Raw genomic sequence first — 12,383 nt, forward strand, 5'->3', positions numbered from 1 at the left:
AGGCGGGCGGGGCGGGGCGGGGCGGAGCGAGGCGGCAGCGCTGCCCCCGCAGCCGGCCACACACGCCAGTCACACTTCCGGCTGGCCACTGCGCGCCTGCGCGCCGCCACCGCGCACGGGGCGGTGGGGGCGTGTCGCCGCGGAGCCGTTCTCGCGCAGGGGGGCGGGGCCGGGGCTGCCGGTGGCGGGTGCTGCTGGTGCCGGTTGCTGTCGGTCACACGCAGCGGGGCGTGCGCCGCCGGCTGAAAAACCCAACTCGGCCCTAGAACGTGAATTCCCGTCCGCCCCGTGCCAGCCGCTCGCGTCCCACTCACGATGCCCGGTGCTCCCGGAGCAGCTGCTGCGGCAGTCCTCGGTACAGGGCTGGGGCGGCGGCCTCGCCCCCGCGCCGCCGGAGCCGAGCTGCGACGTACCGCCGCACTGTGGGAAGCGGGGTGACAGCCGGAGCCGGGCGGGGAGGGGGAGCTCCCCGCCCGCGGTAGGACCCCGAACTACAAACCGGGGCCTGCCGGGAGGAAGCGGAGGGACGCCCCGCAGGAAGCGGGGTACGGCGGCGCCGCCGTCGTAGCGCTGCGGCGGTCCCGCTCGGGCCGTCCCTGAGTCACCGGAGCGGCCTGCGCGAGCGAGCCGAACAGAACCGGGCCGGCACCTCCTCTCCGCTCCGCTGCCTTGCCGCCGGGTACGCCCGGGAAGCACAGCCCCGCTGCGGGGGAAGCAGGCGGCGGTAGCGGCGCTCCCCGGAAGGTGAGCGGAACCGTGCGTGAGGGGCCGCCGGGCGGAGTGCCCTGCCCGGGGGTTGGGGGGGAAGCTGTTCGCTTCTGCTGCTGTAGCCGTGGTGGGATGCTACGATGAGGTACTGCCCACGAAGAGAGGGGAACCCGTTCGAGAAGTCTTTTTCTTGGAATGAGGTTTTAAAATACTGTACTTTGATATAGGGGTTTTATTTTCGTCAGTTTTCTTTTGAAGAGGTGTTCTCTACAGGGGATACCGTAAGAAATTTTTAAAGAGGTCAATCGTGCATTGAGATTTCTTAACTGGCAATACTGATTGGCACTTTCTTACTGGAAAGTGCCATGATGCTAATTCTAAAAACTTTATACAGGCGTTTATTTTAATTAGAGAATATATAATAATATAATCCTTACTTATCATTGCAGCCTATTGTATGTAATTGAGTAAACACAAGAATGTATGGCAAGCCAGGAGGTCTCATTACCACACTAAATATTTACACTTTCACCTTGGGTATGCTCTTAAATTTTAACTAATTAATCGTTACAGTAATATTGGTAGGTATTGTGATAGGTTGCAATTGGGTAAAGAGAATCTAAGGTTCACCTTTTTAAAAGCTCATGACCAAGATTTGGTGGTCCTAAGAAACGCTGAGTAGCCACTGCTGCCAGTCAGCTTTAGAAGTCGGGCATGATTGTTTACACCTATAAAATGAAGCAACCAAAACAAGAGATTAACTTCTGGAAATAGTTTCAATGAGCTCTCCAGCCTCACAAAATAAATTAGTGGTAAAATTGGAACTCAGATTTGGGAAGGCCTCTATGTGTGGACGTGTTTAGATTGGTATCCACACAAATTGGCAACTCTACTTCTGAGAAGTAAGTTTACATCACCTAAATTACTCTTACAAAATTTCACATAGGTTCAATTATTAACTACAAGTTCTTGCTCTCTAACCTTTTATAGTACTATTCCTAAATCAAAATTCCTTTTCTTTGTTCAACTAGTTTTAAAAGAACAAAAATCCCTCCAACAATGTAGGAGCCTTAACAGATGCAGGTTTTTTAGGCTGCAGCCCCTCATCTTGTGCATCCTTCTGTTTTGTGCTTACACTAATGTTTGCTTTCCCTTCTGCCAAGCTGCCAAACCGGATGGGAAGAACAAAATGCTATGTCTTAAACCTTTAACACATCTGGTAAGCTTGGTGCAAGGAGAGTGTGATGGGGATGAGCTAGAAAAAATAATTTTTATTGGGACTACTTACCTGACTGTAGTAGACAAATACATATTTTAGTGGTGCCTGGTGAACAAAGAAACAGACTATGATGTTCTGGAGACCTACTTGTAGCTCTGTAGTTGCCCCTAAGGGTGGGACACATAGACATTGCGTTGGTACAAAGCAACAATTTTACAAGCAGAGACATACGCTGTGGTTTTCTTTCAAACCAACTGGTGTAATAACTCCTTTCTGGAGTGTTTGTTGAAAGGCAGAGACCATTATTCAACGGAGCAATAGGAAAAGGGATTGCATAATTGCCAAGAACATGTACATCAAGTAGCAACCGAGAGGAACGTTTACTTGTAAAAGAATGCTGGGTAGCATGTGGGATAACTGCTGATCTTCAGTTACAGAGTCCCTTTAATTCCCAACAGATTCAAAGATCACAAACAACTGTCCTGTAAAAACAAGGGGAGAAAACCAATCCTACTTGGCAACAATGAGGTAAGTTGAGAGGTTTTTTAGACTAAAATAGTTTACATTCATACTTTCAAGCATGGTGGAAAAAAAATCAAAACTTATGCGAAAAAACACATGGATACTCTCTCAAAAATTGTTATTGATGGGGCTGTCCCGTCTCACTTAATTTGATCAGAATTTGCTGCTGAAAGCCTAGAAATTACTAATGGAGTAACATGAGTAATATGTATAGATGAGTAACTGTTTAGCAGTTAGCTTAGAATATTCATCATGTATTTAATTCATACTAATCATCTGAGTAGGAAAAAAGGAGGAAGAACAGGTGTGGATGACACATCTGAGGTGCAAACTATGGAATGCAGTGGCTGCCAGATCCTGCTGAGATTAAGGTTTATAAATGTCTGGAGAACGGGGAGTACTACCTAAGCAGCATGAGTGTCAGGGCTACCTTTGTAGGAGCCACTTTTTAATAGCTCCTCTTTAGTTCCAAAATCAGGAGGATCCAGAATCCCCTGCCTTATGCTAAGGCTGCTCCCCCCCTTTAGCTGATACATAGCACCTAGCATCTGACGTTTTCAGTTTCCGCTGAGTTCTAGATTTAGCAGACCAGCTGTTACTGATGTTGTTGCATTCCTACATTATTCCATTTGGCATGTTTCTTTTGCTCTACCTGTGTTAATAGCCACAGTTAGTACAATCAGAATTATATTTTCCACATAATAACCATTGTTGAGCAGATACACAAATTATTGATAAAAAGTCCAGCAAATTGGTGACAAAAATTGTTCCTTCTGTGTATGGTGCCCGAGCAATGGAAAAAGAAAGAGCTTTTAACTTCCTGCTTTCTGCTGGAGGTCTTGAGGACGCACCTTCTCTCCCTTTTGTTTCCTAGCTAAGGCTGAACTCCTGCAATGCTGAAAATACTGAATCTCTACAGATTTGTTTTCTGATTTCAGGTGGATGGCTTTGGTGTTCAATCAGAAATGCAGTACTGAGAAAATAAGAGATGATGAACAATCTAGAGTTGAAGAATTACTCTAGACTAATTTTCTCAGAACAATTAAATTCAAAGTTAACCAAAGAAGTGAAAAGCAAGTAAACATAGAAACTGAGTGCCAGAAGTATCTGTCTTGATAGTTGAAAGTAATTGGCCGTCATCCTAAAATCCTCTTATTTATTTACTTAATGAAAAGTCTACTTAATATGTGGGAATTTTGCTCAAGTAAGGGAGAAAACTATACATGGGATTAATGACTTTTCCTTTCCTGTTACTTGTTTTAAAGGTATTTTCACTTCTGTAAGCTTCCAGGAAGAGTTACGGGGATCCGCCTACTACGCTTCACTTCTGTGGTGATCATTGTCTTACTTCTTGTGGCAGGTGCTTTAACAGCTTTGCTTCCCAATATCAAAGATGAGAAAATGCCCAATTTGAGAAGGGAACCAAAAACCCAGAGTCAGTCTGCCTTGGATTCATTTACTCTTATTATGCAGACATATAATAGAACTGACTTACTGCTAAAGCTTTTAAATCATTATCAAGCCATCCCCCACCTACATAAAGTAATTGTTGTGTGGAACAACATTGGTGAGAAGATACCAGAGGAAATGTGGAATTCCTTGGGCCCTCATCCTGTCCCTGTTGTCTTTAAAGTTCAAACTGTAAATCGCATGAGGAACAGACTCCAGAATTTCCCTGAGCTGGAAACAAAAGGTAATTGGCAGTTCTTATCGCTACTACGAATATTATTTTCACACGTAAAATCTGAATGCTAAAAGAGATGCATTTGAGTTAGACTATGTCATAAATTCATGGATCTGTCGGTCCACTTAATAGAACATGAACAAAACAGAAGAAACCTATGTTATCAGATGCACACCAGCAGCAGGCTACAGGCTGTTAGTGAAGAGTAAGGAAAAACAGGGGGATGTCAAATGCATTTCATGGGCTTCTGCAACTGTGTCTGTTCTCCATTTCCTTTATCAGGCAGACATAGGTAGTTCAGCCTCTCTTGCCTTTATAGCGTAAACTGAAATTCATAGTGCATGTATTTGTTGAGTCTCTGCATTAATTTGGACTTCAATCATCTGGTAAAGACTTGATTTAATCCATTCATTTTAAGACTAAGTTCTCAAGCTTGTTCTGCTCTTCAGAGAAACTTTCTTCCCTAGCTGTCTGGCTTTCTATCTCAAATTATGCATCCTTTTTAAGAGTATTTTCCCCAGTCTTTCAGCTGTTCATCTAAATATTCTTCCTAAGATCTTTCCAGGAGAAGCACAACAATAAGCCCTGTTTGTTTCAAGTGGAAAAAAACCCCATATGTTCCATTACAGACCTGACCTTACTCATGATTAGTAAAGGTAATTTTATTTACTGCCCCCTTCCTAACATGCCTTGCTACTCAAAACCCATGACTTCTAGGAAGACACTAGAAACTTCAACTTCCCAAGTGTTTTATTTACTGTAATAGGATTTATTCTGACTATAAACTTAAAAAGCTTTAATGCACCTGGAGTTCTGATCTAGGAATATCTTCCCTTTTCCTCTTTTTCTGTAGTTAATCATATTGAATGTTACCTGTGCAATTTATTAAGCTTGTTTATGTAGAACTTGCAAGTAGTGAGGAGATAGATACAATTTTTTAGTGTATGAGATTCATACAGTATTCTTAGTATAAAATTTTACCTCTTTATTTTAGTTGGATTTTTACACAAGATTACTAGAATTTTAAGTTGCTTTGCCAAACACTCCCAAGTTTTCTAACGCCTATTTGTCCAGCTGCACTATAGATGATGAAAAGTTGCTGAGTTTTGTTACAGCCTGGCAAATAATCTAAAAGTTAGGTTTGCTTCAAGTTACCACAAAGCTGCAACCTTGCTTTAGCATTGAAATCTAAATAAGTTTTCTCGGTCTGCTTTCAAGGAGTTATAATTCAGTTCTGTACTTTAGCATAATGGTTATAGAAGTTTGACAGTTAACTTGTCAAATACTGTGCTGCATACTGTGCTTATGTATTTAATCTTTTGATAAGTTAAAAGTTTTTCTTTTTTTTTTTTCTCCCTTCAGCTGTTTTAATGATGGATGATGATACACTGGTCAGTGCTCATGACCTTGCTTTTGCCTTTTCTGTTTGGCAGGTAATGTTTTCCACCTTGGCCAGCAGTATTTGCGAGTTACAATTGAGATTAATGGTTTTAATTAGAGTAATACTTTATCATAATATCTTACCATTGATTTTCTAGCTATAAAGTTCAATTTTAGAAGGACTGAAGAAATTGCAAAAATATTCTTCACTGGTAGCTATACCTGTAATCTGTAACTTTCAAATTTTTAACACTTCTTGTACAAGAATTCTGAAGTTGCTGACTGCTGAATTTATTTAAATTGATAGTAGGCTGCAAAACGGAAGCATGTGGTTTTTTTCTCTCTAAGAGAAATTGTAAACTTACTTTGAGTGCCAAATATGCAGCTGCAAATTGTGGATAGATGTTTCTTGGGATTACATGATGTGGAATGAGGCATACTGTGTCAGTTTTGCAAAACTGTACTTAATTGCAGCATTTATGCAGATCAAAGGACCACATGCCAACAATTTCATTCTTTCCTGGCAATAATCTTGTGCTCCTCTCATTTTTAAAAAAAAAAAAAAAAGGGCATAAATCTCTTATGATCTCTTATGAAAATACATAATGCACATTTCACAGTGTGGGCTTCATTTTCATTTTTTAAATTTCTTTTTTCTTTCAGCAATTTCCAGAGCATATAGTGGGATTTGTTCCTAGAAAGCACATTTCTACTCCTTCAGGTGTATACAGTTATGGCAGCTTCGAATTGCAGAACCCTGGCTTTGGAAATGGAGATCACTATTCTATGGTTCTTATTGGTGCGGCATTTTTTCATAGTGGGTATTTGGAAGACTTTCAAAGACAGCCAGAAGCAGTTTATGCCTTAATAGATGAAACTCAAAATTGTGATGATATTGCTATGAATTTTCTGGTAGCCAAGCATACTGGAAAGCCTTCTGGAGTGTTTGTGAAGCCTGTTGATATAAGAAATTTAGAAAAAGACACTAACAGTGGCTATTCTGGAATGTGGCACCGAGCAGAGCATTTGTTACAGAGATCTTACTGTGTAAATAAACTAGTTAATATTTATGATGGCATGCCTTTAAAATATTCTAATATCATGATTTCTCAGTTTGGTTTTCCTAATTATGCCAATCACAAAAATAAAATGTAAGCCAATGCATTTAAGCAGTTAAATATTAAATAATACTCAGTGAATTGTACTGAGTTCAAGGAGAGAAGGTGTAATTACTGCATCTTGGCCATCCTTATTTGTAGCCTCTGAATTTTTTTCCATTTGGCTTTTCATGTTGTTTTTTTTTTCCCCTTTCTTACTAAATTTTCAAGGTAAGTTTTGAGTAAAGAATATATACTAATGTTTAGATTTGATGAAATCATCTTCATTCCTTAAAACGTGAAAAGCTATTACAGTTAATTAGGCCAGTTCTTCAGGAACATGCAGGCAAAAATGCACTCCTACTCTTCAGTACTTATGTTTTGATTTTTTTTTTTTAATATATGGATCTAGTCAAATGAGGTCTATGCATTTTTTGATAGTTCCATGTTGAGATGCTTTCTTGCCTTCCCGCTCCTCTCCTCACCTCCTCCTACCTAGTTCCCAGTGAAACTACAGAAGGGCTCCAGTAAACTGTTGTCCAGTCTTCTACACTCCTGTACAAAGCCCCTTTGAAGTTTGTATATAAGCTATTCTGTATTCTGAGATGTTCATGAAGCTGCTATGAAAGCAAGCCAGAAAAGAGTACCTCACCTTAATCTCAGATAGTCCTAAAATCATTGTCTACAATATCTGCTACTGCTGAGATAGAGGAAAATAATCTCTGATGAGGCTTTTTTTCCTATTGTGAATTTGCCTAGAGTTGCTGAAACACTGCAAGCAGCTGAAAAGTAAAACCTAGCAGTTAGAAATGTAAGAAACACGAATACATGAAATACAAAACTTACATAAGCAGCCAGAAGAAATGGATGGGATAATACTTATTAATACTCTTAGTACTTAGTTTTATTTTGATATTCTGCATGTACCTTGTTAAAAAATGTGCCCAAGAAAGTCCTCAATTTTTAAAAATGTCTTCTTTGCAATTCCTAATAAGAGCAAGCTGTTCTGCATTTATTACAGAGTGTAAATTTTGTAATATTACAGGCTTACTTGGTTTTTAACTACACTTTCAAATCTGTATTTACTTTACTTTTTGTTTCTTTTCATGTCTATTTTTGGTGGCTATGACAACAGAGTTAAAATGTGCAACGAATGGGTAAAGCATTATTTAAAAAAAAAAAAAAAGTACTTTAAGGTACAGTGATATTTGACAGGGCTGGACTACTATCAGTCTCTGAATTTCCTGGCTTTGTTTATAGCAAGAAACAGAGTTATTATTAACAGCTTTTGTTAGATTGGTACTCTGTAGTTCTGGAAAGATGTTAACATAGATGGGACAAACCTCTTCCATTGCAGTTACAGAACATTTTTGTGGTACAGAGGAAAGAACAAAAGACAGTGATTTTCCTGGATCACAGAGAGCAACCAAATCTGGCATCCAAAGTAGATCTTGTTTCGTCTGCATCAGCTTTTAATTGGTTCTTAGTATCGGTTCAAAGGTATCTACGGGCAATCAATAACAGCTAATATCTAGTACACAAATAGTGTCTGCACAAATGGTGTATGATTTTATCATTTTTTTGTAGTAAGTTAGCTGAACAAAAAGTGGTTGAAAAACGTGACAAGTTCCTTACAGCAGGGCTGATTCTGGGTGTGAGTCTCTGGGGGAATGGAAGATTCTTTTCCCTTGTTCTATCAGTGTTAAAGGATTTGATTTGTGTTCAGTGAAGTCTTCCTAGTACTTTTGCAAGATTTAAAGGGCAAAATCTTAAAATGGCAATGTCAAGTCTGCTTAATTTTGTTGTAATAGTGAAAAGTAGTTTTTAATTATTGTGCTGTAGTGATGATCGGTATACAAACAGGTCTATGATCTTTCCAGAAATGCAGCTTTCCTAGTGGTAGTTTATTGCATTTCATTTACTTACCGGTTGTCTGTAATTTCTGTTCTGTGCAGTACCAACTAGAATTGTGAGGACTCACAGATGTTGTTTACCTTCTTACTTATAAAATGTGAAATGTACTGTCAACTCAGCCAAATCTCAGCATTGGCTTCTTTGTTGGGGGACGAGTTGTTTTGGGTTGGGTTTGGGGTTTTTTTTTTTGTTCTGTATCAGTGAAAGAATTAATAGAACAAGCTTTTATTATACTGGTAAATTTAATTTGTACTATTGTAAAATAAAATACACAAAACAGATTTGTGGTGTATTTATTTTCAGATTATTGACCAAGTTCTTCAGTGTTGGATGTCTAAAGTAAGCTCACAGTTTGCATACAGATGAGCAGCACCAAGATTTCATTTTTTAAAAAACGTGTACTCATTGGCACATACATTCACTTAAATTAGGTAAGGCCCACTCATGAGGAAAAAAAGCCATCAAAAAACACAGCCTTAAGTAGTTTGGCTTAGATAGCAAAGAAAATCCAAAGGTAAGACTTCAGCTCTAGCCATAACTCACTGTGCTTAGGAACCAAAAGGGTTTCAGTTGTTTATTTTTTTTAAAGGCTGGTAACTTTTTATCCCTTGATGCTTATATAAGTGACTTAAGATTCTTTAGCAATATAAATTCTCAGTAATATATTTCACTAACAAAACAATATGCATGTGATGATTTCTAAGATTATCTAGATGTCATTTGGAAGTATTTTAGAGTCTAAACAGATTCATCACCACCTCTGAATGTCCTATAGAAATTAATGTTTATGCAACACAGGATTTTAAAAATGGTATCTAAAAGATATATTAAAAAAATCCCTGTTGAGAAAATCAGGATATAGTCTTAAAATGATGTAACAGGACTACAAGAAAATTGCATCTTTACCTATGGTTAAAAAAATGCCACAAGATGTCACTGTAGTCTTGATATTTGATATCAAATGTTAAAAATATTAATTGGAATTGATTATAATAGAATTCTATGAGGTGTAAACATTCTTAAAGCTGGCATTTTACCTTGTAAAATTCATTAGATAATCATAATAAAAGCTATGGGAGACAATACTGGAGCTGAAAAAACATGGAGGTCATTTTGTACATATTTTTACAAGAGAAAGATTATTGAAAGTATTTGCATATTTGTAATTGCAAAAGGTATACAAGCAACACTTGACAGTGGGTCTTCAGTTTCTAGTCATGTTTGCCTCCTAGATTCACCAGCCTAGCTAGATGGATTTACAAATAATAGGCTTTAACGCAAACTACGTATCTAGGGATTCTAGATACGGGATAGCTAGCCTGTTACACTGCTCCACCTTTGCTTTTGTTGCCCAAGATGCCTTAGTTAAAGCTAATTTGAGTGTGCTCATACAAACTACCCTCAAGTAGTGTGAAGCACAGACTTAGTAATGTATATTACATTGAACTGTAGTGAAAGTTTGAGTAAAAAAGGATGTTAAAAAAAACTATGGTTCTGGAGAAAATATATTGCCTCTTTCCTTACACAGAGTATGTTACCCCTTAGAGAACTGCTTGTAAATAAAGAATCACAGAATCAGTAAGGTTGGAAGGGACCTTTAAGATCATCAAGTCCAACCATTAACCTACCCTGATAAAAACACCACCACTTCTAAACCATGTCCCTAAGCACCTCATCTACCCTTTTCTTAAACACCTCCAGGGATGGTGAATCCACCACCTCTCTGGGCAGCCTATTCCAATGTTTAATAACCCTTTCAGTGAAAAAATGCTTCCTAATATCCAATCTAAACCTGCCCTGACATAACTTGAACCTGTTTCCTCTTGTCCTATCACTTGTGACCAGGGAGAAGAGGTCAGCTCCCATCTCTAAAACCTCCTTTCAGGTAGTTGTAGAGGGTGATAAGGTCTCCCCTCAGCCTCCTCTTCTCCAGGCTAAACAACCCCAGATCCCTCAGTCGTTCCTCATAAGGTTTGTCCTCCAGACCCTTCACCAGCTTTGTAGCCCTTCTCTGGACATGCTCCAACACCTCAATGTCCTTCTTGTCGTGAGGGGCCCAAAACTGAACACAGTACTCGAGGTGAGGCCTCACCAGTGCCGAGTACAGGGGGATGATTACTTCCCTAGTCTGGCTCACCACACTATTCCTGATGCAGGCCAGGATGGTGTTGGCCTTCTTGGCTGCCTGGGCACACTGCTGGCTCATGCTCAGCCGGCTGTCCACCAACACCCCCAGGTCCTTTTCTGCCAGGCAGCTTTCGAGCCGCTCCGCCCCCAGTCTGTAGCGCTGCATGGGGTTGTTGTGACCCAAGTGCAGGACCTGACACTTGGCCTTGTTGAACCTCATACCATTGGCCTCAGCCCATCTGTCCAGCCTGTCCAGATCCCTCTGCAGACCCATTCTACCCTCAAGCAGATCAACACGCCCCCCTAGTTTAGTGTGGTCTGCGAACTTACCGAGGGTGCATTCGATCCCCTCATCCAGATCATTGATAAAGATATTAAAGACAACGGGCCCCAGCACCGATCCCTGGGGGACACCACTCATGACTGGACACCAACTGGATTTAACTCCATTTACCACCACTCTCTGGGTACGGCCATCCAGCCAGTTTTTTACCCAGCGAAGAGTATACCTGTCCAGGCCATGAGCAGCCAGTTTCTCCAGGAGAATGCTATGGGAAACTGTGTCAAAAGCCTTGCAAAAATCCAGGTAGATAACATCCACAGCTTTTCCCTTGTCCACCAAGTGGGTCACCTTGTCATAGAAGGAGATCAGGTTTGACAGGCATGACCTGCCTTTCACAAACCCATGCTGACTGGGCCTGATCACCCTGTACTGGGCCTAATCACCCTGTGAATGAAATACTTGATTTAATTAAGGGTTAAATACAAGTGAAAGTCATAGAACAATATAGCAAAATATTGATAAACGTTGATTTCCATGAAAAGCAAGTACCCTCCAACAACCTTTATTTAATTTGCTGTTACAAAAGACTATGGTCTCAGTCTTGCAAGCATCTTATATGGAATAGTACTTACTACTGAGAATGAGGTTTCTTACTCATGTTCACAGGACCAGGCCCAAAGAGAGTCATGTTTAATAATATTAGTTCTGGAGCTATGAAAAAGAGGAAAAAAGAGGAATGTACAAACACAGGTACAAATTATTATAACCAATACCAAGTTTAAGCAACTACAAATCAATTGCACAAAAGAAGTGTTTTCTGTAGTACTTCAGCATATTTGTAAGGTTTTTTAAGGTTATCGAGTGCTTATGACACGAGACTAAAAATTGAGAAGTCAAAAGTGTTTCAGACTCATGTTTAGCCTCACCTGCAGACACACTAGAATTAATTGTATGAACTGGTAGTTAGAGTAGATTATTTACAGTATTGTCACCATGTTTTCCTAACAATGTGGACCTCAGGGCTGTATATTGCTTTGGATTACAATGTCTTTTTAAAATGTTTCAAGGGTGGGTTTTTTGTTTTGGTAAGGTACCTCTCCTTTGCAACCTTTTGCTTGTTTAGTTGTAAAAATAAAATGGACTGTCTGCTCTGTTTGGGACTTACTAATTCTTTCTAAAGGGGAGGGTGATAGAAGACAGACATTTCTAACCCTTTTAATGCTGCTGTTTCTTTGGCTGTAAGTTAATTGCAGACAACAAGCTAATTCAGCTTTTGCAAATGAACCACCGGAAAGTCAATCTTTCACTATTTTAAAACGCTAAGTTCCAAGTAATTTTGTGCAGTTTTACGACAGCCTTAGAAGCATACGTGAAACTCTTCATCGCTGGACGACTTCTCAGTGAGAGCGGGAGCCCATAGCTCGAACCAGTGAGTTATCCTTCATGCCA

General features: G+C 40.1%; 1 protein-coding gene across 1 annotated transcript; it reads left to right on the forward strand.

Moving 5' to 3' along the window:
* Positions 1-1,187: 1,187 nt before the first annotated feature.
* Positions 1,188-6,770, forward strand: EXTL2 (exostosin like glycosyltransferase 2; the record flags this gene model as incomplete). Its single annotated transcript, XM_082484047.1, is given in 7 exon segments — positions 1,188-1,245; positions 1,740-1,913; positions 1,916-1,927; positions 2,386-2,455; positions 3,715-4,142; positions 5,496-5,566; positions 6,177-6,770. Coding segments are annotated over 7 exon segments (1,305 nt in total). The 3' UTR covers positions 6,669-6,770.
* Positions 6,771-12,383: the final 5,613 nt, after the last annotated feature.

Source organism: Vanellus vanellus (genome assembly GCF_965231255.1).
Source record: "Vanellus vanellus genome assembly, chromosome: 5".
Lineage (NCBI taxonomy): Eukaryota > Metazoa > Chordata > Aves > Charadriiformes > Charadriidae > Vanellus > Vanellus vanellus.